The sequence below is a fragment of the Oncorhynchus gorbuscha genome, linkage group LG12 (genome assembly GCF_021184085.1).
Source record: "Oncorhynchus gorbuscha isolate QuinsamMale2020 ecotype Even-year linkage group LG12, OgorEven_v1.0, whole genome shotgun sequence".
NCBI classification, from domain to species: domain Eukaryota; kingdom Metazoa; phylum Chordata; class Actinopteri; order Salmoniformes; family Salmonidae; genus Oncorhynchus; species Oncorhynchus gorbuscha.
Genome location: NC_060184.1, coordinates 38,792,308 through 38,817,470, shown reverse-complemented (window position 1 = coordinate 38,817,470; position 25,163 = coordinate 38,792,308). Strand labels below are relative to the sequence as shown.

At 46.1% G+C, this 25,163-nt stretch overlaps 1 protein-coding gene across 7 annotated transcripts in view; it reads left to right on the top strand.

Annotated features, from left to right (window-relative positions):
* The window catches only part of LOC123990987 (ena/VASP-like protein), a 65,097-nt gene that overhangs the window by 34,082 nt on the left and 5,852 nt on the right, over positions 1–25,163 (top strand). For 5 of the 7 annotated variants that reach the window (XM_046292067.1, XM_046292062.1, XM_046292063.1 and 2 more), the window contains exons 2-5: positions 13,295–13,469; positions 15,643–15,820; positions 22,697–22,763; positions 25,092–25,156. In XM_046292067.1, the coding sequence (XP_046148023.1) occupies positions 13,295–13,469; positions 15,643–15,820; positions 22,697–22,763; positions 25,092–25,156 (485 nt within the window). The remainder of the gene's footprint in view (positions 1–13,294; positions 13,470–15,642; positions 15,821–22,696; positions 22,764–25,091; positions 25,157–25,163) is intronic. The other 2 variants (XM_046292064.1, XM_046292065.1) reach the window with 1 other exon arrangement.

Sequence of the window (25,163 nt, the reverse complement as noted above, 5' to 3'; positions counted from 1 at the left end):
AAAGGTTCTGAATACTTATGCAAATGTGATTTTACATTTTTAATACATTTGCAAACATTTCTAAAAAACAGTTTTTTGCTTTTTCATTGTGGGGTGTTGTGTGAAGATTGATGAAGAAAAAAAACGATTTAATAGGTTTCAGAATACGGCTGTAAAGTAACAAAATGTGGAAAAAGTCAAGTGGTCTGAATACTTTCTGAATGCACTGTATATTGTAACTCGCCCATACATTTGTAGGCCATATTGCCCAGCCCTATCACACACATGGACACACACACACACACACACACACACACACACACACACACACACACACACACACACACACACACACACACACACACACACACACACACACACACACACACACACACACACACACACACACACACACACACACGTGTTTGTTTTACTGTCTTTGTGGGGACCAATCATTTACCCTTAACCCTGATTCTAACCCTATTGTAACCCTAAACCTAACCTCTAAGCCTAAAATAACCCTTTTCCTTGTGTTCCCAATTGTCTGAATGTTCCTCATTCTACTATCCTTGTGAGGATAGTAAACACACACACACACACCGCTCTGTTTCATTTTGCAGTTCCTTGGCTCATTTTTGTAATTGAACTTCTCCAACATGAATCCTTGTTTTGTTTAAAAGAAGTAGAAAAAGGATTTGTGCTCAACAGTATTTGTCCTGCCAGCCAGCTCGCTGGTTAGTTGGCTGTTGTCATGTGCAGCTGGCTCTGCAACACAAAGACTGAATCTGTCTACTGCTCTCCTCTGCTTTCATCACTAAAGAGTTATTTGTGTGACCTTGCTGGACCTCAAAGTCCTCATAACAAAGATCGTAGTGGCACTTGAACTGTGTTATGGTGCAAGAGTGCCAAAAATCTCCATAGGTTTAATCTCCCCCCCCCCCCATAATAATGTCTGGAAAGGAGCGAATGGAATGACATCAAACAAAATGTTGACCATGTGTTTGATGTATTTGATACAATTCCACTAGTTCCGCTCCAGCCGTTACCACGAGCCTGTCCTCCCCAATAAAGGTGCCACCAACCTCCTGTGCTCTCTGTCTGTCTCTCCCGTGTCTCTGTGTCAGGGTTATGCGCAGTACATAGGTTAATGCTTAGTAGTAGACCTTGAGTGCATTACTAGGAGGAGGGAGGGAGATGTCAAAGTCTTCTTGAACAGAGCAATACTCAGTCATGAGGCATCAAAGCCAAAGGAATTGAATAATATAAAGACATGCTATAAATGTGGAAACTTACAGATAAACAATTGGTCAACAACTAATCCCTTTTAGACAACTTCCTGGAACTAACTGTGAAGATGTCAACTTGGCAGTAAAAAATCTAAACAGTATATTTGACCTCTCAGCTTCCCTATCAAATCTAAAAATTTCAAACAGAAAATTAACAACAATGACAAATGGTTTAATGAAGAATGCAAAAACCTAAGAAAGAAATTGAGAAACCTATCCAACCAAAAACATAGAGATCCAGATCATCTGAGTCTACGCCTTCACTATGGTGAATCACTAAAACAATACAGAAATACACTACGGAAAAAGAAGGAACAGCATGTCAGAAATCAACTCAATGTAATTGAAGAATCCATAGACTCTAACCACTTCTGGGAAAATTGAAAAACACTAAACAACACAAAGATGGCCGTCTCGCTTCGCATTCCTAGGAAACTATGCAGTATTTTTTTTTTTACGTGTTATTTCATACATTGGTACCCCAGGTAATCTTAGGTTTTATTACATACAGTCTGGAGGAACTATTGGATATAAGAGCAACATAAACTCACCATCATTACGACGAGGAATGACGGCGAACCAAAACAACGTCGCCTTAAAAGGGGTAGACGAAGCGGGCTTCTGGTCAGGCTCCGGAGATGGGCACATCACGCACCCGAGCATACTACTCGCCAATGTCCAGTCTCTTGACAACAAGGTTGATGAAATCCGGACAAGGGTAGCATTCCAGAGAGACATAAGAGACTGTAACGTTCTTTGCTTCACGGAAACATGGCTCACTCGAGACACGCTATCGGAGTCGGTACAGCCAGCTGGTTTCTTCACGCATCGCGCCGACAGAAACAAGCATCTTTCTGGTAAGAAGAGGGGCGGGGGGGTATGCCTTATGATTAACGTGGTGTGATCATAACAACATACAGGAACTGAAATCCTTCTGTTCACCTGACTTAGAATTCCTCACAATCAAATGTCGAGCGCATTACCTACCAAGAGAAATCTCTTCTATTATAATCACAGCCGCGTATATTCCCCCCCAAGCAGACACGTCGATGGGCCTGAACAAACTTTATTTGACCTTATGTAAACTGGAAACCACGTATCCTGAGGCTGCATTCATTGTAGCTGGGGATTTTAACAAGGCTAATCTGAAAACAAGACTCCCTAAATTCTATCAGCATATTGGTTGTGCTACCAGGGCTGGTAAAACCCTGGATCATTGTTATTCTAACTTCCGTGACGCATATAAGACCCTCCCCCGCCCTCCTTTCGGAAAATCTGACCACGACTCCATTTTGTTGCTCCCTGCCTATAGACAGAGACTATAACAGGAAGCTCCCGCGCTCAGGTCTGTTCAACGCTGGTCCGACCAATCTGATTCCACACTTCAAGTTTACTTCGATCACGTGTATTGGGATATGATCCGCAATGCGTCAAACAACAACATTGACGAATACGCTGATTCGGTGAGCGAGTTTATTAGCAAGTGCATCGGCGATGTCGTACCCACAGCAACTATTAAAACATTCCCAAACCAGAAACCGTGGATTGATGGCAGCATTCGCGCGAACCTGAAAGCACAAACCACTGCTTTTAACCAGGGCAAGGTGACCGGAAACATGACCGCATACAGACAGTGTAGCTATTCCCTCCGCAAGGCAATCAAACAAGCTATGCGTCAGTATAGACAAAGTAGAGTCGCAATTCAACGGCTCAGACACGAGGTATGTGGCAGGGTCTACAGTCAATCACGGATTACAAAAAGAAAACCAGCCCCGTCGCGGACCAAGATGTCTTGCTCCCAGACAGAATTAACAACTTCTTTGCTCGCTTTTGGGGACAATACAGTGCCACTGACACGGCCCGCTACCAAAACCTGCAGACTCTCCTTCACTGCAGCCGACGTGAGTAAAACATTCAAACGTGTTAACCCTCGTAAGGCTGCAGGCCCAGACGGCATCCCCAGCCGCGTCCTCAGAGCATACGCAGACCAGCTGGCTGGTGTGTTTACGGACATATTCAATCAATCCTTATCCCAGTCTGCTGTTCCCACATGCTTCAAGAGGGCCACCATTGTTCCTGTTCCCAAGAAAGCTAAGGTAACTGAGCTAAACGACTACCGCCCCGTAGCACTCACTTCCGTCATCATGAAGTGCTTTGAGAGACTAGTCAAGGACCATATCAACTCCACCCTACCTGACACCCTAGACCCATTCCAATTTGCTTTCCGCCCGATAGGTCCACAGACGACGCAATCGCAACCACACTGCACACTGCCCTAACAATCTTGACAAGAGGAATACCTATGTGAGAATGCTGTTCATCGACTACAGCTCAGCATTTAACACCATAGTACCCTACAAACTCGTCATCATGCGCGAGACCCTAGGTCTCGACCCCGCCCTGTGCAACTGGGTACTGGACTTCCTGACGGGCCGCCCCCAGGTGGTGAGGGTAGTTAACAACATCTCCACCCCGTTGATCCTCAACACTGGGGCCCCACAAGGGTGCTTTCTGAGCCCTCTCCTGTAGTCCCTGTTCACCCACGACTGCGTGGCCATGCACGCCTCCAACTCAATCATCAATTTTGCAGACGACACTACAGTGGTAGGCTTGATTATCAACAACGTCGAGACGGCCTACAGGGAGGAGGTGAGGGCCCTCGGAGTGTGGTGTCAGGAAAATAACCTCACACTCAACGTCAACAAAACTAAGGAGATGATCGTGGACTTCAGGAAACAGCAGAGGGAGCACCCCCCTATCCACATCGACGGGACAGTAGTGGAGAGGGTAGTAAGTTTTAAGTTCCTCAGCGAAAACTTCACAGACAAACTGAAATGGTCCACCCACACAGTCAGCGTGGTGAAGAAGGCGCCTCTTCAACCTCAGGAGGCTGAAGAAATTTGGCTTGTCACCAAAAGCACACAAACTTTTACAGATGCACAATCGAGAGCATCCTGTCGGGCTGTATCACCGCCTGGTACGGCAACTGCTCCGCCCTCAACCGTAAGGCTCTCTAGAGGGTAGTGAGGTCTGCACAACGCATCACCGGGGGCAAACTACCTTCCCTCCAGGACACCTACACCACCCGATATCACAGGAAGGCAATAAAGATCATCAAGGACAACAACCACCCGAGCCACTGCCTGTTCACCCCGCTATCATCCAGAAGGCGAGGTCAGTACAGATGCATCAAAGCAGGGACAGAGAGACTGAAAAACAGATTCTATCTCAAGGCCATCAGACTGTTAAACAGCCACCACTAACACTGAGTGGCTGGTGCCAACATACTGGCTCAACTCCAGCCACTTTAATAATGGAAAAATGTATGTAAAAAATGTATCACTAGCCACTTTTATATGTTTACATACCCTACATTACTCATCTCATATGTATATACTGTACTCGATACCATCTACTGCATCTTGTCTATGCCGTTCTGTACCATCACTCATTCATATATTTTTATGTACATATTCTTCATCCCTTTACACTTGTATGTATAAGGTAGTTGTTGGGAAATTGTTAGGTTAGATTACTCGTTGGTTATTAATGCAATGTGGGAACTAGAAGCACAAGCATTTTGCTATGCTCGCATTAACATCTGCTAACCATGTGTATGTGACAAATAACATTTGATTTGATTTGATTTGGAGTTATCTATCCAAAATGAAGAAGTATGGGTAAACCACTTCTTCAATCTTTTTGGCCCTGTAACAAAGTACAAACAGCAAAAACATATACGTTATCAAATACAAATCTTAGAATCAACTATTAAAGAGTACCAGAACCCGCTGGATTCTCCAATTACATTGAATGAACTACGGGACGAAATACAAACCCTCCAACCCAAAAAGGCCTGTGGTGTTGATGGTATCCTCAATGAACTTATAAAATATACAGACAACCAATTCCAATTGACTATACTTAAACTCTTTAACCTCTTGATATTCCCCATCCCGGATCCGGGAGCGTAATCATTGCCTGACAATAATTAGCATAACGCAACGGACATAAATATCCCTAGAAAATATTCCTATTCATGAAAATCACAAATGAAATATATTGAGACACAGCTTAGCCTTTTGTTAATCACCCTGTCATCTCAGATTTTCAAAATATGCTTTACAGCCAAAGCTAGACAAGCATTTGTGTAAGTTTATTGATAGCCTAGCATAGCATTATGCCTTGTTAGCAGCAGGCAACCTTGTCACAAATCAGAAAAGCAATCAAATTAAATCGTTTACCTTTGATGAACTTCGGATGTTTTCACTCACGAGACTCCCAGGTAGATAGCCAAAGTTCATTTTTTCCCAAAATATTATTTTTGAATTATTTTTGAGAATCTCTCTCGGAGCCACCATGTGACCACTTACGCCATGTGGCCGCCTACGGCTATTCTTCAACATAAATGCGTAAAACTACGTCAAAATGTTGTAGACACCTCGGGGAATACGTAGACAGCGTAAGCTCGTTGATGGCACATTCACAGCTCAATAGGGACTCATTGGAACGCAGCACTTTCAAAACCTGGGGCACTTCCAGATTAGATTTTTCTCAGGCTTTCGCCTGCAACATCAGTTCTGTTATACTCACAGACAATATATTTACAGTTTTGGAACCGTTAGAGAGTTTTCTATCCAAAGCTGTCAATTATAGTCATATTCTAGCATCTTGTCCTGACAAAATATCCCGTTTAAAACGGGACATTGTTTTTCCAAAAATGAAAATACTGCCCCCTAGTACCAACAGGTTTTAACATCATCCTTAGCTCTGGAATCTTCCCCAATATTTGGAACCAAGGACTGATCACCCAATCCACAAAAGTGGAGACAAATTTGACCCCAATAACTACCATGGGATATGCGTCAACAGCAACCTTGGGAAAATCCTCTGCATTATCATTAAGAGCGGACTCATACATTTCCCCAGTGAAAACAATGTACTGAGCAAATGTCAAATTGGAATTTACCAAATTACTGTACGACAGACCCTGCACACTCTATTTGACAAACAAACAAACCAAAACAAAGGCAGTCTTTTCATGCTTTATTTTTTTTATTTTTTACTTTGACTCAATTTGGAACGAGGGTCTGCTATACAAATTGATGGAAAGTGGTGTTGGGGGAAAAACATACAACATTATAATATCAATGTACACAAGCAACAAGTGTGTGGTTAAAATTGGCAAAAAAACACACACAGTTCTTTCCACAGCACCGTAGAGTGAGACAGGGATGCAGCTTAAGCCCCACTCTCTTCAACATATATATCAACGAATTGGCGAGGGCACTAAAACAGTACTCAGCACCCAGCCTCACCATACTAGAATCTGAAGAGAGAATCTGAAGTCAAATTTTTTCTGTTTGCTGATGATCTGGTGCTTCTGTCACCAACGAAAGAGGGCCTACAGCAGCACATAGATCTTCTGCACATATTCAGCCAGACCTGGGCCCTGACGGTAAATCTCAGTAATACAAAAACAATGGTGTTCCAACAAAGGTCCAGTCGTCAGGACCACAAATACAAATTCCATCTAGACACCGTTGCCCTAGAGCACACAAAGAACTACAAATACCTCAACCTAAACATCAGAGAAGCCACAGGTGACTTCAACAAAGCTGTGAACGATCTGAGAGACAAGGCAAGAAGGGCCTTCTATGCCATCAAAAGGAACATAAAATTCGACATACCAATTAGGATCTGGCTAAAAATACTTGAATCAGTTATAGAACCAATTGCCCTTTATGGTTGTATGGTCTGGGGTCCACTTACCAACCAAGAATTCACAAAATGGGACAAACACCAAATTGAGACTCTGTATGCAGAATTCTGCGAAAACATCCTCAGTGTACAACGTAAAACACAAAATAATGCATGCAGAGCAGAATTAGACCGATACCCGCTAATTATCAAAATCCAGAAAAGACCCAACCAAATCATGAGAAAACTAAAAGATAATTACTTGACACATTGGAAAGAATGAACAAAAACACAGAGCAAATTAGAATGCTTTTTGGCCCTAAACAGAGAGTACACAGTGGCAGAATGTCTGACCACTGTGACTGGCCACTGTGACTGGCCTTGCTATTGAGAAATGCCCCCAAAGGCAGACCTGGCTCTCAAGAGAAGACAGGCTATGTGCACACTGCTCATAAAATGAGGTGGAAACTGAGCTGCACTTCCTAATCTCCTGCCAAATGTATGACCATATTAGAGACACAGATTTCCCTCAGATTGCACAGATCTACAAAGAATTCGAAACTTCCATATCTACTTGGTGAAATACCACAGTGTGCCATCACAGCAGCAAGATTTGTCACCTGTTGCCACACTTTTATTTATGATCTATTTCACTTGCTTTGACAACGTAAACGTATGTTTCCCATGCCAATAAAGCCCTTTGAATTGAATTGAAAATAATTGAGAGGGAGAGAGAGAACAAGGAAGCGGGACAGAGAGAGAGCGTTTCAGCTCAACCACTCCACTCTAATAGCCTGTTACAGAATGGAGAGAGTTGAGTTGTCAAGTAGAGCCATTTTAACCAGACAGAGTGCCACTGATAGTATAAGGATCCAGTCACTACAGCAACACTACAGTCAGGGGATAAAATAAAAGTTACTGACTTGCTAGAGTTTTTGAGAGTGACTGAGTGGCTAAAGTTCATTATCAGGATTTGTGCATTAAACGTGACCATTGTTGTCATCATAAATGTGAGTGCTGAGACTGAAGCTTTCCTTGACGTGTGTGTGTGTGTGTGTGTGTGTGTGTGTGTGTGTGTGTGTGTGTGTGTGTGTGTGTGTGTGTGTGTGTGTGTGTGTGTGTGTGTGTGTGTGTGTGTGTGTGTGTGTGCGTGCGTGCGTGCGTGCGTGCGTGCGTGCGTGCGTGCGTGCGTGCGTGCGTGCGTGCGTGCGTGCGTGCGTGCGTGCGTGCGTGCTTTGAACACTTAGCGTGTCTACTCACGCTGACAGAGACTTGTTTTGCTGCTCACCTTTGATCAGGGAGCGGATGATAACGGAGTACATTTAGCTCAGGGCACCGGTGGCTCTGTGTCGTAAACAGAGTGGGGAACAGACGCTGTGAAGCTGGTGATTATAGTGATGAGAAAACGCCATGACTCTCGCCTTCGAGCTGTAAACAGAGAGATGCAGCACCCTTCTCCCTCTATCCCTCTTTTTCTGTCCTGGTCTCATCTCTCATTCGGCTATAAACAAAGATATACGCATCGCAATCTCTCTTTCTCTCCCACTCTCTGTCTATCCCTCCATATCTCATTCAGCTGTAAAACCCGAGAGAAAAGAAAGGCTTCCTGCACCTTCTACCACAGAGAGCCATGACTGTGTAGAGATGAATGGCCAGTCTGCAGTATACAGTGTGACACAGCATGGCCATTCAGTCCAGACTACAGTGGGAACAGTATTGCCAGTGTGATCATTATCCAGGGAAAGGTCAGGCAGGGTGCACCAGATCCCAATCGGTCACCACGTTAAAACACTCACTAATGAACCACAGGGAGAGAGGGGGGGGGGACACAAACAAAAACACGAAGGACGGAGAGAGGAATAGAGGTAGGAGGTTTAGGGGAGGAGAGAGAGATGTTCAGTATAGGCTGGTGTGAGCTATTAACCATTAACCTTTCAGTGACCTGTGTCCCTGAGGAGAATTAATGTCATGGTGTGTGTGCATATGGGGTTTCAGGCGTGTGTGTGTGTGTGTGTGTGTGTGTGTGTGTGTGTGTGTGTGTGTGTGTGTGTGTGTGTGTGTGTGTGTGTGTGTGTGTGTGTGTGTGTGTGTGTGTGTGTGTGTGTGTGTGTGTGTGTGTGTGTGTGTGTGTGTGATGCTCAGAGGAGGTGACGAGCCAGAAGTGCTGCTGCGGCTGAAAACATCTGGGTCAGAAAAGCTCATGCAGATACAGTATCCCAGGCTAAAACGAAACAATGTCAGTATAGTAGAGGGGATTTGGTGAGCTGGGCTCTCGAGATACATTTTCAGGATAAATCTCACAATCAGAACACTTGTGGAATGTCACTGTCTGTCTGTCTCCATCTCCTGTAACTGTGTCAATCTGTCTCTATGTTTTCTCCAGAGTACAAAATGGTATTGTGTGTGTGTGTGTGTGTGTGTGTGTGTGTGTGTGTGTGTGTGTGTGTGTGTGTGTGTGTGTGTGTGTGTGTGTGTGTGTGTGTGTGTGTGTGTGTGTGTGTGTGTGTGTGTGTGTGTGTGTGTGTGTGTGTGTGTGTGTGTGTGTGTGTGTGTGTGTGTGTGTGTGTCAGGTATAGCTCCAAATCACATTTTATTTGACACATGCTTCATAAACAGCAGGTGTAACTAACAGTGAATGCTTTACAAGGCCCTTTCCAACAATGCAGAGAGAAAGAAAATAGAGAAACACATAATAATAATAGTAATAATAGTAATAATACTATTAATAATAATAATAATACAAGTAATAATGAGTAACGATAACTTGGCAATATTCACGGGGTACCAGCACCAAGTCGATGTGCAGGAGTACAAGCTAATTGACATAATTGCACATATAACTGGGAATTAAGGGTCAACAGGATAGATATTAAACAGTAGCAGCAGTGTATGTGATGAGTCCAAATAGTTAGTACATACAGAAAAAATGGACTTATACATGTGTCAGAGCACTATTGTACATTTGTCAATATTTGTGACATGGCGTGCAGGGAAACTGCAGTGTGTGTGCCTCTATCATCTCTCTCTCTCTCTCTCTCTCTCTCTCTCTCTCTCTCTCTCTCTCTCTCTCTCTCTCTCTCTCTCTCTCTCTCTCTCTCTCTCTCTCTCTCTCTCCCATTGAGAGTCTCATTTATTCATGCTGGTGGGGGGAGGCGCCATTTTCCGTCCGACTGCCAAGAACTCCTTAAAAATTCAAAAATGAACTCAGCCGCCTAGTTATAAAAAAGAAATGAAACGGCTCACTACTTTGCTGCTACACTGGCTGATTTAAAGCCTGTTAAGATGGGAAGTTCTTACGTGAAGTGGGTATGGCGTCACTCCAACCACCCTACTGCAGTGTGTAGCATCAACGCCTTGGCTATTTATAACTAAGGCTTTCTCACTTCAAAATCTACAGTGTTTTCATGCAAAGATATGGTGTTCTTATTTTTCTTTTACCTTTACTTAACTAGGCAAGTCAGTTAAGAACAAATTGTTATTTTCAATGACGGCCTGGGAACAGTGGGTTAACTGCCGTTTCAGGGGCAGAACGACAGATTTGTACCTTGTCAGCTCGTGGGTTTGAAATTGCAACCCCAACGCTCTGACCACTAAGCTACCCTGCCGCACCTGCTGTGTGTTTCTGAGCAGCATCTACTTTGCTATCACTAGACTTCAAATCACTAGCCGCAAAGGGTTACTGCTGGCTGTTGATTGATCAACGAATGACGTTGATTGGCCAAAGAGTTCACTCACCTGGCGTTCCAGGTTTAAATCAGTCCATGACCAGGTGGTGAGAACCAGAAGTGTTTTGGTCCTCCAGGACAGTAATTGAATAGCCCTGACTCCTGGCCTGCTCTATTCCCATCCACTATCCTGGCTGGAGTTAGTGAACTGGACTATTGGGATGAGCTTGAGAGACAGGAAGGCCCTGTCTGCCTGTTTATCCATTACGGCAGTAGTCTCTCTCTCTCTCTCTCTCTCTCTCTCTCTCTCTCTCTCTCTCTCTCTCTCTCTCTCTCTCTCTCTCTCTCTCTCTCTCTCTCTCTCTCTCTCTCTCTCTCTCTCTCTCAGTCTCTCAGTCTCTAAGGTTGTCACTCACCATAACCTGACATCTCTCCTTGCTGCTCAGGAGATTCACTTGAATCCTGCAGCTCAGGACCCCCTCACTTTCCCTACAACAATTCTTATCTCGCGCTTGCCATCTCTCTCTCCCACTCTGACGCCATCTCAGATACGCACCTAGCAACTCTCCTAGGATCCCAGCCCCCCCTCCCTCCCTCTCATCTCTCTCTCTATCTCTCCCTCTCTCCACCTCTCTCTACCTCTCTCACTTTCTCCACTCACCTAGCATGTCTCTTAGGATCTCAACCCCCACCCTTCTCCTCCTATCCTACCTCTCTCTCTCTCTCTCTACTCTGACGCAGCTCTTTCTGTCTGCCCCAGGGGCAGTTCCACTAATTTTAGCCTGGCACTGAAGCAGAGGCACAGATGGGTCTCTCTCTTGTTATTCTCATTTGTATGCCAAAATTCTCCCTCTTCCCCCCTTCCTCCTCCCCCCTTTTCCCCTTCCTCCCCTAGTCCCCTTCCCTTTCCCTCTTGTTCCCTCTGTCTCTCCTTGTATCCATCCTCATTCCATCCTTTTCTCATCTCACCTCCTTCCCTACTTTTTTCTGTCTCTCCTCTACTTCCCTCCTTTCCTAGATTTCCCCTCTCCTTTCCTCCTTTCCCTTCCCTACTTACTCCTATCCTCTGTCTCTCCTCTTCGTCTCTCCTTTGCTTTCATCCTCTTTCCTCCCTTGCCTTTTGTGTGACATCTCACGTCTCTGTGCTTGTGACTTAAGAAAAGAACGATGCGAGTGTGTGTGTGTGTGTGTGTGTGTGTGTGTGTGTGTGTGTGTGTGTGTGTGTGTGTGTGTGTGTGTGTGTGTGTGTGTGTGTGTGTGTGTGTGTGTGTGTGTGTGTGTGTGTGTGTGTGTGTGTGTGTGTGTGTGTGTGTGTGTGTGTGTGTGTGTGTGTGTGTGTGTGTGTGTGCCAGCACAACACGGTGAAGGTCAGTGGAGAGAGAGAGAGAGCCTCAGTGGGCTGTGATAAATGCAGTAAGAAGGGGGGAGTAGGCAGACCCAACGCTGGCGGCACAAACACACACACACATTTATAACAGTAGCAGCAGACTCTGGTCTAGCTGTGTACATGTATAGATGTCTCATTAGGTTTGGATGGAGGGCTTTTCAATCAATCACATGACCTGCAGCTGAATTGGCCTGCAGTGCACTGCTCAATGTGTTCTTTGTCATAAGCAATGTAAACCAAACAAAATTGTGTTTTTTATTTATTGGTTCCTTGAGTGATTGATGACTGATACTGTCTTAAAGATGCACTGCACTGTGCTCATTCATTGACAAAATTATAATGAATTGGTTGATTGATTGTCTTAAGGTTGACTGCTGAGTATCTGCCATGCTAGAACCTCTGTGGTGGTGAATGGTGGTGGTGTATGATGGTGGTGTATGATGGTGAGGTATGATGGTGTGGTGGTGGTGTATATGGTGGTGTATGATGGTGAGGTAAGATGGTGGTGAATGGTGGTGGTGTATGGTGGTGGTGTATGATGGTGGTGTATGATGGTGAGGTATGATGGTGGTGGTGTAATATGGTGGTGTATGATGGTGAGGTAAGATGGTGGTGAATGGTGGTGGTGTATGATGGTGGTGTATGATGGTGAGGTATGATGGTGGTGCATGATGGTGGTGTATGATGGTGGTGCATGATGGTGGTGTATGATGGTGGTGTATGATGGTGAGGTATGATGGTGGTGTATAAGTAGGATAAGTAATCCTTCTCACCCCCCCCCCTTTAAGATTTAGATGCACTATTGTAAAGTGACTGTTCTACTGGATGTCATAAGGTGAATGCACCAATTTGTAAGTCGCTCTGGATAAGAGCGTCTGCTAAATGACTTAAATGTAAATGTAAATGTATGATGCTGGTGTATGGTGGTGAGGTATGATGGTGGTGTATGATGATGAGGTATGATGGTGGTGTATGATGATGGTGGTGCATGGTGGTGTATGATGGTGAGGTATGATGGTGGTGTATGATGGTGGTGTATGATGGTGGTGCATGATGGTGAGGTATGATGGTGGTGTATGATGGTGAGGTATGATGGTGGTGTATGATGGTGGTGCTTGATTGTGGTGTATGATGGTGAGGTATGATGGTGGTGTATGATGGTGAGGTATGATGGTGGTGCACGATGGTGAGGTATGATGGTGGTGTATGATGGTTCAAATTGATCAATTGATTGATTGATAAAGAAATTGACTTATTGTTTCTCTCTTCCCCCTCAGTGAGCAGAGTATCTGCCAGGCACGAGCCTCTGTCATGGTCTATGATGACGGCAGTAAGAAGTGGGTTCCCATCAAGCCAGGTCAGCAGGGCTTCAGCCGCATCAACATCTACCACAACACTGCTAACAACACCTTCCGTGTGGTGGGAGTAAAGTTACAGGACCAGCAGGTAGAGGTACACACACACAAACACACACACTCACTCACTCACTCACACACAACACACACACACACACACACACACACACACACACACACACACACACACACACACACACACACACACACACACACACACACACACACACACACACACACACACACACACACACACACACACACACACACACATTGATCTAAAATGGCCTTGAAGGTAACCATGAACTCTCTCCACCTTTCCATCTCTCCACATCTCCATCTCACCTCCTTCTACCTCTCCACCTCTCCTCCTCTCCACCTCTCATCCTTTCCATCTCTCCTCCTCTCCTCCTTTCCATCTCTCCACATCTCCATCTCACCTCCTCTACACCTCTCCTCCTTTCCATCTCTCCATCCACCCTCTCTCCATCTCACCACCTCTCCATCCACCACTTCTCCATCTCTCTACCTCTCCATCTCTCTACCTCTCCATCTCTCCATCTCACCACCTCTCCATCTCACCACCTCTCCATCTCACCACCTCACCACCTCTCCATCTCACTACCTCTCCATCTCTCCATCTCACCACCTCTCCATCTCACCACCTCTCCATCTCACCACCTCTCTCTCCATCTCACCACCACCTCTCCATCTCTACCTCTCCATCTCTCTCCATCTCACCATCTCACCATCCATCTCACCACCTCTCCATCTCTCCACCCATCTCTCACCACCTCTCCATCTCTCTCCTCCTCTCCATCTCACCATCTCACCACCTCTCCATCTCACCACCTCTCACCACCTCTCCATCTCTCCACATCTCCATCTCACCTCCTTCTACCTCCCTCCTCTCCTCCTCTCCACCTCCATCTCACCACCTTTCCATCTCTCTCCATCTCACCACCTCTCCATCTCACCACCACCTCTCCATCTCCATCTCACCTCTCTCACTCTCACCACCTCCTCTACCTCTACCTCTCCATCTCACCATCTCACCATCTCTCCATCTCACCTCTCCATCTCACCATCTCACCACCTCTCTACCTCTCCATCTCACCACCTCTCCATCTCACCACTCTCTCACCACCTCTCCATCTCACCACCTCTCCATCTCACCACCTCTCCATCTCTCTCCTCCATCTCACCATCTCACCACCTCTCCATCTCACCACCATCTCTCCATCTCACCACCTCTCCATCTCTCTACCTCTCCATCTCCATCTCACCTCTCCACCTCCATCTCATCTCACCACCTCTCCATCTCTCTCCACCTCTCCATCTCACCACCTCTCCATCTCACCACCTCTCCATCTCTCCTCTCCATCTCATCTCACCACCTCCCATCTCTCCATCTCTACCTCTCCATCTCACCACCTCTCCATCTCACCACCTCTCCATCTCTCCACCTCTCCATCTCACCACCTCTCCATCTCACCTCTCCATCTCTCCACCTCTCCATCTCACCACCTCTCTACCTCTCCATCTCACCACCTCTCCATCTCACCACCTCTCCACCTCTCCATCTCACCACCTCTCTACCTCTCCATCTCACCACCTCATCTCTCTACCTCTCACCACCTCTCCATCTCACCACCTCTCCATCTCACCACCTCTCCATCTCTCTCCATCTCACCACCTCTCTCTCCACCTCTCCATCTCACCACCACCTCTCTACCTCTCCATCTCACCTCTCCATCTCATCTCACCACCTCTCTCACTCTCTACCTCTCCATCTCACCACCTCTCCATCTCACCACCTCTCCATCTCACCACCTCTCCATCTCCATCTCACCACCTCCATCTCACCACCTCTCCACCTCACCACCTCTCTACCTCTCCATCTCACCACCTCTCCATCTCACCACCACCTCCATCTCACCACCTCTCCATCTCATCTCACCACCTCTCCATCTCACTCACCTCTCCATCTCACCACCTCTCCACCTCTCCATCTCACCACACTCTCCATCTCACCTCTCCATCTCCACCTCTCCATCTCACCACCTCTCCACCTCTCCATCTCACCATCTCTCCATCTCTCTACCTCTCCATCTCACCACCTCTCTACCTCTCCATCTCACCACCTCTCCATCTCTCTACCTCTCCATCTCACCACCTCTCCATCTCTCTACCTCTCCATCTCTCTACCTCTCCATCTCTCCACCTCTCTACCTCTCCATCTCTCTACCTCTCCATCTCTCCATCTCTAGGTGGTAATCAACTACTCCATAGTGAAGGGTCTGAAGTATAACCAGGCCACGCCCACCTTCCACCAGTGGCGTGATGCCCGTCAGGTCTACGGACTCAACTTCGCCAGCAAGGAGGAAGCTACCACCTTCTCCAATGCCATGCTGTTCGCTCTCAATGTCCTCAGCACTCAGGACGGAGGTGAGAGAGAGAGAGAGGTGTGTAAGGGAGATGGGCTGTGTGTGTGTGTCCTGGGGTGTGTGTGTGTGTGTGTGTGTGTGTGTGTGTGTGTGTGTGTGTGTGTGTGTGTGTGTGTGTGTGTGTGTGTGTGTGTGTGTGTGTGTGTGTGTGTGTGTGTGTGTGTGTGTGTGTGTGTGTGTGTGTGTGTGTGTGTGTGTGTGTGTGTAAGGGAGATGGTGTGTGTGTGTGTGCTTGCGTCCACTATTATTAACTTGCAGTTTGGCTGATCAGATGTGTTCTGTTTTTAAACTGTAACGTGCTAACGAGATAAAGCCTATGGAGTTTGACACTGACAGATGGACCAGTGTATCTAAGGTCACCAGAGACCGGATTAACAATACTAATGAAGCAGTTTGGCTCACAGACACACACACACAAACACACCCGCACAAACACATGCACGCACGCGTGCACACACACACACACACACACAGACATGCACGCACTCAGGATGCACACAGACACACACAAACATGCACGCACACACACATCGACATGCAAACACACACACACACACACCACACCATACACATAGACACACACACACACACACAGGTTCAAACTTATGGGTCTCATAACACATGACAGTCGGTCAGGCAGGCTCTTTGTGTGCTTGGCTGTAAGTGTGTGTGTGTGTGTGTGTGTGTGTGTGTGTGTGTGTGTGTGTGTGTGTGTGTGTGTGTGTGTGTGTGTGTGTGTGTGTGTGTGTGTGTGTGTGTGTGTGTGTGTGTGTGTGTGTGTGTGTGTGTGTGTGTGTGTGTGTGTGTGTGTGTGTGTGTGTGTGTGTGTGTAGCCACTGTGAGTCAAGCCCAGTGTGTGTCTGTGAGGCTCAGGGTGTTAATAGGTCTTTAACCCCAATAGGGGTGACAGTGGGCAACAACAGGCAGATTGGGGAGGGCGTGAATAGACAACATGAATTGGAAAAGCCCTACAGATGTAGGATCTTAATTTGATCACTCTGTTGTTGCTGAGAATTTTCCTGCACGGCATTGCATTCAAGATTTTAAAAAGGCTTCTAAAGTTTGTAATTCCCACTTTAAAGTGTCAGGTTTGATTTGCCCTAATGAAAAATGTGTCAACCCCTTCAAAAAAGTTCCATTAATTATAATCCACATAATAATGCACATGTCCTCTTGCTGCAGGATTATTTTCCTGCCGTAGCAAACTGGCTCAAATTATGATTCTACATCTGTACCCTATATACTGTAAATCTCATTAATTATGGCAAGAGGGGAAAGGGAGCCTGTCATGCAAGGTGAGGTCAATTCCATTTCAATTCAGTCAATCTGAGGTATGAACGGGTGGCACTTACTTTCAATGACACAATTTTCCGATTGGAATTTCAATCCACTTCGACTGAATGGACTGATTCGAAAATGGACTTAACTCTAAAATGATGAAGGGGCTGAGAGGCAGAAAAAGGTTCTAGACAGGTTAGTTTTTCGAATGCAGTTTGAATAATGCAGGTGAGTCAGAGTGCTGGGGCTGTCTGCCTGTCAGTCCATATTTACTGTCCTCTCATTCTGTTAGAGTTCCTCCACAAAACCAACCTCATAGTTCTTTCCAGGAGCACAACTTTCACTGGGGATGAGGGGGGGACATGTCCCCCCTACATTCTGAAATTGCATTTTTGCGCCCCAGGTTCTCTCTATGGTCACCCACAGCAAGGTCACTCAGTTCACTCTCTCTATGGCCTTTTACGGGAATTAGCTTTGCATTTCTTGCGCTCCACAACTTCACACGTGGACGTTGAAACCATGGCATAGAGCCAAATGAGCACAAACATTGCAAGACATAGATGGAGCCATTGAGAGGGATAGAGAGAGAATGACGGAGAGAGGGGGGGAGAGAGTGATAGAAAGAGGGAGAGAGAGAGCGATAGAGAGAGAATGATAGAGGGGGAGAGAGTGATAGAGAGAGAGAGAATGACAGAGAGAGAGATGGAGAGAGAGAGAGATTGAGAGACAGCTATACAGAGAGAGTGATAGAGAGATAATGACAGACAGAGGGGGAGAGAGAGCGATAGAGAGTGAATGATAGAGGGGGATAGAGTGACAGAGAGAGAGAGATGGAGAGAGAGAGAGATTGAGAGACAGCTATACAGAGAGAGTGATAGAGAGATAATGACAGACAGGGGGGGAGAGAGAGCGATAGAGAGAGAATGATAGAAGGGGAGAGAGAGAGAACGGTAGAGAGAGAGAGAAAGATAGCGAGAGAGAGAGATGGAGAGAGAGAAAGAGAGCGAGAGAGAGAGATTGAGAGACAGCTATACAGAGAGAGTGATAGAAAGATAATGACAGACAGAGGGGGAGAGAGAGGTAGAGAGAGAGAGAAAGATAGCGAGAGAGAGACAGATGGAGATGGAGAAACACAGCTATACATAGAGAGCGATAGAGAGAGAGATGGAGATGGAGATGGAGAGAGACAGCTATACATAGAGAGCGATAGAGAGAGAGATGGAGATGGAGATGGAGAGACACAGCTATACAGAGAGAGTGAGAGAGAGAGAGAGAATGGAGATGGAGATGGAGAGACACAGCTATACAGAGAGAGTGAGAGAGAGAAAGAGAATGGAGATGGAGAGACACAGCTATACAGAGAGAGCGATAGAGAGATATAAATAGAATGATACAGAGAGAATGAGGAAGTGGTGTCCTCTCCTCCCCAGTTCGCACAGTAACTGTGTGTTTTCTCCATCCTCACTCTGCTCTCCTCCTCTCTGTTAATTAAAATGAGTCATTGAGGAGTTGTCCCTAGGGCCCCGTCTTTAAGGGCTCCGCTTTTCTTTTGCTGAATACACACACACACACACACACAACACAAACTGAGAACAAAGAGGGTCCAGTGACAGAAGATACACCACCACCCCTCTGCTCTGTCTCCGAGTGTCACAGACCCCACACACACACACACACAGACACACACACACAGACAACGGTAAGCCTATGTCTCTCTCTCTCTCTCTCTCTCTCTCTCTCTCTCTCTCTCTCTCTCTCTCTCTCTCTCTCTCTCTCTCTCTCTCTCTCTCTGTGCTCAGCAGACGCCATAATGTCAAGGGCTCTTCTGCCGTCCTTGGAGAGATTTATACAAACCACACACACACACACACACACACACACACACACACACACACACACACACACACACACACACACACACACACACACACACACACACACACACACACACACACACACACACACACACACACACACACACACACACACACACACTGAACACTCATGCGCAACAAACAGGGTTAGGCCTACACCTCAGAAAGAGGTTTACTGAAACAAACACACTTGTTACCTCGCTCACAAGATGATGAAAGTGAAAAATACTGACATCATGTTCATTTAAGCCTGTAGAATGTTGCAGTAGACCGCTGACTGAACTGCCGAACTGCAGGTCCTACACTCAATCCACCAATTCCCTCCGAGCCTCTATGATGAGCTCTGAATGGATTTGATAGGTATACTGGTAGCAGCCATATTGGATACACCTATTCAATCCTCTCTGGTCTAAACAAGTGCCTATGGAGTAGGCCATGGTGTCGGGATATGGTGTACAGGTTGATCTGGGATTAGGTGTCGGTGTAGTGGCTATGGTGTACGGGTTGATCTGGGATTAGGTGTCGGTGTAGTGGCTATGGTGTACGGGTTGATCTGGGATTAGGCATTGGTGTAGTGGCTATGGTGTACGGTTGATCTGGGATTAGGTGTCGGTGTAGTGGCTATGGTGTACGGGTTGATCTGGGATTAGGCATTGGTGTAGTGGCTATGGTGTACGGGTTGATCTGGGATTAGGCCTGAGCCTCACAGCACCTCAGGCCCCTTACCACTCCTCACTATTCCTCACGTCTGCCCCCTGGTGTTCTGGAGGCCTGCTGCAGACGGCCTCACTGATCTCCATGACCTGCGTGTGTCTATTGAATGTATCTCTATGGAGCCACCTGGACAGTCTCTCAGTCTCCAGGCTTCTGGAAGATGGAGGGCCTCGTTAAAGGTGAACTACCCTGCACACGCTCTCCTGCTGCTGCATAGAGGTGTAGGTTACTAGAGATGATACTGGAGACGAGAGGGGTAGGAGGGGGATGGTGTGGGTGAGGCAGGAGAGATACCTGGACAGGTGAGCGAGACAGAGGAGGAGGAGAGAGATGGAGGAAGAGGAGGGCTCAGGGCGAGCTATGGTGAGCAGAGAGTGGGTCTGTCAGTGCTTCTGTGTCTGCCACAGCCGATTCGTCCTCTTCAATATGTCCTGTAGGTACTGCTGCTGGCTGTCCTCTCACACTCTTACTGGATTGTGTGTACGTATGTCTGTGTTATAATCGTGACATAGAATGTGTGCAAATGTGTTAAGATTGTGGCATGGTGTGTGTGTGAGAGAGAAAGAGAGTCAGAGGTGTTTTCAGGTGACTGAGCGTTGTGGGTATTAGTCGTTTGTGGACTTTCATTTTGATTGGGTTTGAGGTTGTGCGTTTGTTGGGCAATATCTATTTGGTGCTGTGACTACTAATAATGTTGTGTGTGTGTGTGTGTGTGTGTGTGTGTGTGTGTGTGTGTGTGTGTGTGTGTGTGTGTGTGTGTGTGTGTGTGTGTGTGTGTGTGTGTGTGTGTGTGTGTGTGTGTGTGTGTGTGTGTGTGTGTGTGTGTGTGTGTGTGTGTGTGTGTGTGTGTGTGTGTGTGTGTGGTTATGTGAGTGCTGAATGATATTAGATAGCTGTTGGGTTGTTGTGGATACGGGGATTATGTGTGTTGTGTTGTGTTATGTTGTGTTTGGCTGTTGTGAATATTGTTGGTATGTTATGGTGAGTTCCCTGTAGTGGATTTTCAGACTGTGGATGGTTGTGTTAGGATGTAAACTGTTGAGTACTTGCTTTTTGTTGTCAAAGTGTGTGTGTGTGTGTGTGTGTGTGTGTGTGTGTGTGTGTGTGTGTGTGTGTGTGTGTGTGTGTGTGTGTGTGTGTGTGTGTGTGTGTGTGTGTGTGTGTGTGTGTGTGTGTGTGTGTGTGTGTGTGTGTGTGTGTGTGTGTGTGTGTGCGTGGCAGGTGTGTGATAACTAATTAATAACTCATTAATAAGAGATGAGGTAGCGGTATGGAGAGTGACTGTCCAGAGATCGTGAGTCCGGTTGCTTTGTTGTTGTGTGTTATTTTGGATCACTGGCTGTAACTCGACCAACCACAGCCATCAACCTCCTCTCTAATCAATCACGGGTTGCTATGGAGACACTTCCGGCAGTAGCGAACGACACACGAGATCGTAGGTCATAAGTGATGTGTCAAACTCCAAGCCCTGAGGAATACCTTTGATTCGGGGCCCCCACATTCCCAGTCAAACGGGTACCAGTGCGAGGCCCCCTCTCTTTTTGCAAAGTCACACGGGCAAAGCATGGGCTATGGAACTGGTCTCGCTAGACCTCCAGGCTGCCTCCCACAATGTTTCAATGTTCCAGCTCAACGCCTCTGTCTGAACCAAAACGTCCGTATGGCATAGAGGAACTACGTCACTGCAGTATCGGTTTGACTGACATGCTAAATAGCAGCTATAGATCACCCAGATCACCCAGGTTCTTTTTAATGGGTGCATTTTGCAAATGGATACCCAGCAAACCAAAAGTGGTTATGTGAATGTTCCCAGAACATTTGTTAGGTTGCGTCGAATGTCCTCATAAGACTGTCCAGTCATGCTGAGGATTATAGAACGTTTGTATAAAACATTTGCCTGATGTTGCAAGAATGTTCCTAGAACACATTTCATTTGTTCTGTGAAGGTTCCCCAGGATGTTTCATTTGGTTGTGGAAACAGTCTGGTGGGAACATTGGGAACAAGTTGTGCAGATGATTCCACAATGTTTCTTTTAGGATGCAAAAAACCTTCACCTGATGTTACAAGAATGTTCCCAGAACAAATTTGGTCTGTTCTTTAAAGGTTCCCAGAATGTCTCATTTGGTTGTGGTAACAGTATAATCATTAACATAACTGGACAGTTTTTGTGTTTTGAGAACATTTGACGCAACCTAAGGAATGTTATGGGAACTTTCGCAGAGCCAATTTTGGTTTGGCGGGGAAACATTTACTGGTACATTGTGTTAATATATTACCTGGAAACCTAATGAGAACGTTCGGGGAACATTCTGAGGAGGTTGTTACAGATGTTGTGTACAACATTTTACTGAATGGTAGGAGAACATTCCAAGGATATGTTGTATATATTTTATTATAAAAGCCTAACTAGAACTTCATGGGAATCTTAGCTAATGTTCTGGGAATGTTCCAAGTCTGCTGGGTAGTTTGTATCAACTACCTTCACTAAACGTGAGATTTTTTTATTATTTTTATTAACGAAGTTAAGAAGAAAGTCACTGCTGTTGCCTAGGGTCATATTTACGAGACTACTATGTAACAGGAGTATGTGTTTGTGATGTAAGAGAGAGTGAGTGACAGCTGTGATGCAGGTGGGAGTGGTCTACGCCTCTCACCTTCCAGGTTGATAAGAGACACAGACTCTATCTATCTGTCTATCTGTCTATCTATCTATCTATCTATCTATCTATCTATCTATCTATCTATCTATCTATCTATCTATCTCTCTCTCTCTCTCTCTCTCTCTCTCTCTCTCTCTCTCTCTCTCTCTCTCTCTCTCTCTCTCTCTCTCTCTCTCTCTCTCTCTCTCTCTCTCTCTCTCTCTCTCTCTCTCTCTCTCTCTCTCTCTCTCTCTCTCTCTCGTCGAACACCAACATCAACAGTAAAGCCAACCATACAAACAATTGGTAATAAATATCTCTTGCCTTTTCTCCCCTTCTCTCTCTCCCTTCCTTCCCTCCTCTCCTTCCAGGCCCAGCGGTCCCGCGCCAAGTCCAGAATGGGCCCACTACAGACGAGATGGAGGTGCAGAGAGCAAGGTACCCCGCAACAAGACACAGCATTGACAAAGCAGACACACGACAGTCACACAACATTGAAACAACGTTCACACAACACCCACGCAACGTTGGCACAATGTTTTCCACAGAGAGGATCACTGCATTGTATAGCTTCGTTATTTGGATGTCAGCAGGGCTAAGAAAGGAAACACATCAGACACCACATTCACTGAACTTCCCAGAACTATTTCCCAACGACAGGATTAGATCAGTAAACACACGGTGTTGTCTGCGAGTCTGTCAGCAAAGACTGCACAATAATGAACGGTCTGTCACACAGGACTCAGTCTGCTAACAGGCAGCAGCCCTGCCCACATGACCCCCAGCCAGACATCTGTCCTTGTCAACCTTTTATTCCTTTCCTCCCTCTGTTCTCTCTCTCCCTCTGTCTCCTCACAGGATTAACATACAGGGGGGAGAGAGTGGGTGAGAGTGAGAGAGAGAGAGAGAGAGAGAGAGAGAGAGAGAGAGAGAGAGAGAGAGAGAGAGAGAGAGAGAGAGAGAGAGAGAGAGAGAGAGAGAGAGAGAGAGAGAGAGAGAGAGAGAGAGAGAGAGAGAGAGAGAGAGAGAATGATGGAGCTTTAATGACGGCTAAACACAGGCAGTACTTATTTGTGCTAAATCACAGTCGGCAGATTGTGGAGAATGGACGTTAATATCAGATTTGCGCTTGAGATTATGCTCCAGGACTATTAGATTACACCATAGCACCTATTCAGAGAGGTACAGTAACTCCAGCTGTTTCTGCTATCTATCTCTGTCTCTATGCCCCCTAGGGAATTACACAAGCCCTTTGTTGCCTGAGCTATTTCTGCTCCGCTTATCATTTCATCTCAACTCCAAATGCCAAAGCAGAAACAGAACAAACAGGATTGTATTATGGATATGGACACTCCTGAGGCGCCCACTAGTGGTAAGAGCCAGGATTGCACTGCAGCTCTGTTCCGTGTGGAGATGAAAATATCGGATGTGTGTGCTCGTGCGTGTGCGTGTGCATGTGCGTGTGCGTGTGTGTGTGTGTGTGTGTGTGTGTGTGTGTGTGTGTGTGTGTGTGTGTGTGTGTGTGTGTGTGTGTGTGTGTGTGTGTGTGTGTGTGTGTGTGTGTGTGTGTGTGTGTGTGTGTGGAGCCCCCTCCAGTGGTAACAGTCAGTGTGTATCTCCCAGACCTGTGGCTGCTGGGTCAGCACATCTCGTCTCCAACATTACACGCAGCTGGAAAATTCCACTTCCTGTGCTCTTTCTTTCTCTGTCTGCTGTCAATTCAATCTCAATTCAGTTCAAAGGGCTTTATTGGCATGCGAAACATGTGTTTACATTGTCAAAGCAAATGAAATAGATAATAAACAAAAGTGAAATAAAGAATCAGAAATGAACAGTAAACCTTACACTCACAAAAGTTTCAAAATAATAGAGACATTTAAAATGTTATATTATGGCTATGTACAGAGTTGTAACAATGTGCAAATAGTTTAAGTACAAAAGGGAAAATAAATACAACTAAATATGGGTTGTATTTACAATGGTGTTTGTGCTTCACTGGTTGTCCTTTTCGTGTGGCAAGACAAAAGATAGAAGTGCCTTTGAACGGGGGTATGGTAGTAGGTGCCAGGCGCACCGGTTTGAGTGTGTCAGGAACTGCAACGCTGATGGGTTTTTCATGCATGTATCAAGAATGGTCCACCACCCGAAGGACATCCAGCCAACTTGACACAACTGTGGGAAATTTTGGAATCTTCATGGGCCAGCATCCCTGTGGAACGCTTTCGAAACATTGTAGTCCATGCCCCGATGAATTGAGGCTGTTCTGAGGGCAAAGGGGGGTGCAACTCAATATTGGGAAGGTGTTCCTAATGTTTTGTATGCTCAGTGTATACCACCACATGCCGTCATTTTACCAGACCTTGGACAGCTGGAGAACTGTAGAGCTGTAGGACTGTAGGCTAACTGACTGTGGTGCATTTAAGTAATAAGGCCCGAGGGGGTGTGGTATATGGCCAATATACCACGGCTAAGGGCTGTTCTTATGGATATCAAACCCCAACGTGCCTTATTGCTATTATAAACTGGTTACCCGTGGTATACGGTCTGCTATACCCTGGCTTTCAGCCAGCCTGCATTCAGGGCTCGAACCACCTAGTTTATAAATACAATTGAAGGACTGCTGGCTGTATGACTCACTGGCTGTTTGTCAAATGTCCTGCTCTATGGGGCAATAGGGCTCAGTTGGCCTATTTCACTGACTGTGCTATGACAGGCATAAATTGGAGGTGGGCTGGCTGACTGACTGTGTGTCTGCTGTCTCCCCAGGCAGATGATGGAGCAACAGCAGATGCAGGCCCACATGGAGAGGGAACGACGATCCTCAAACCCAGGTGAGGA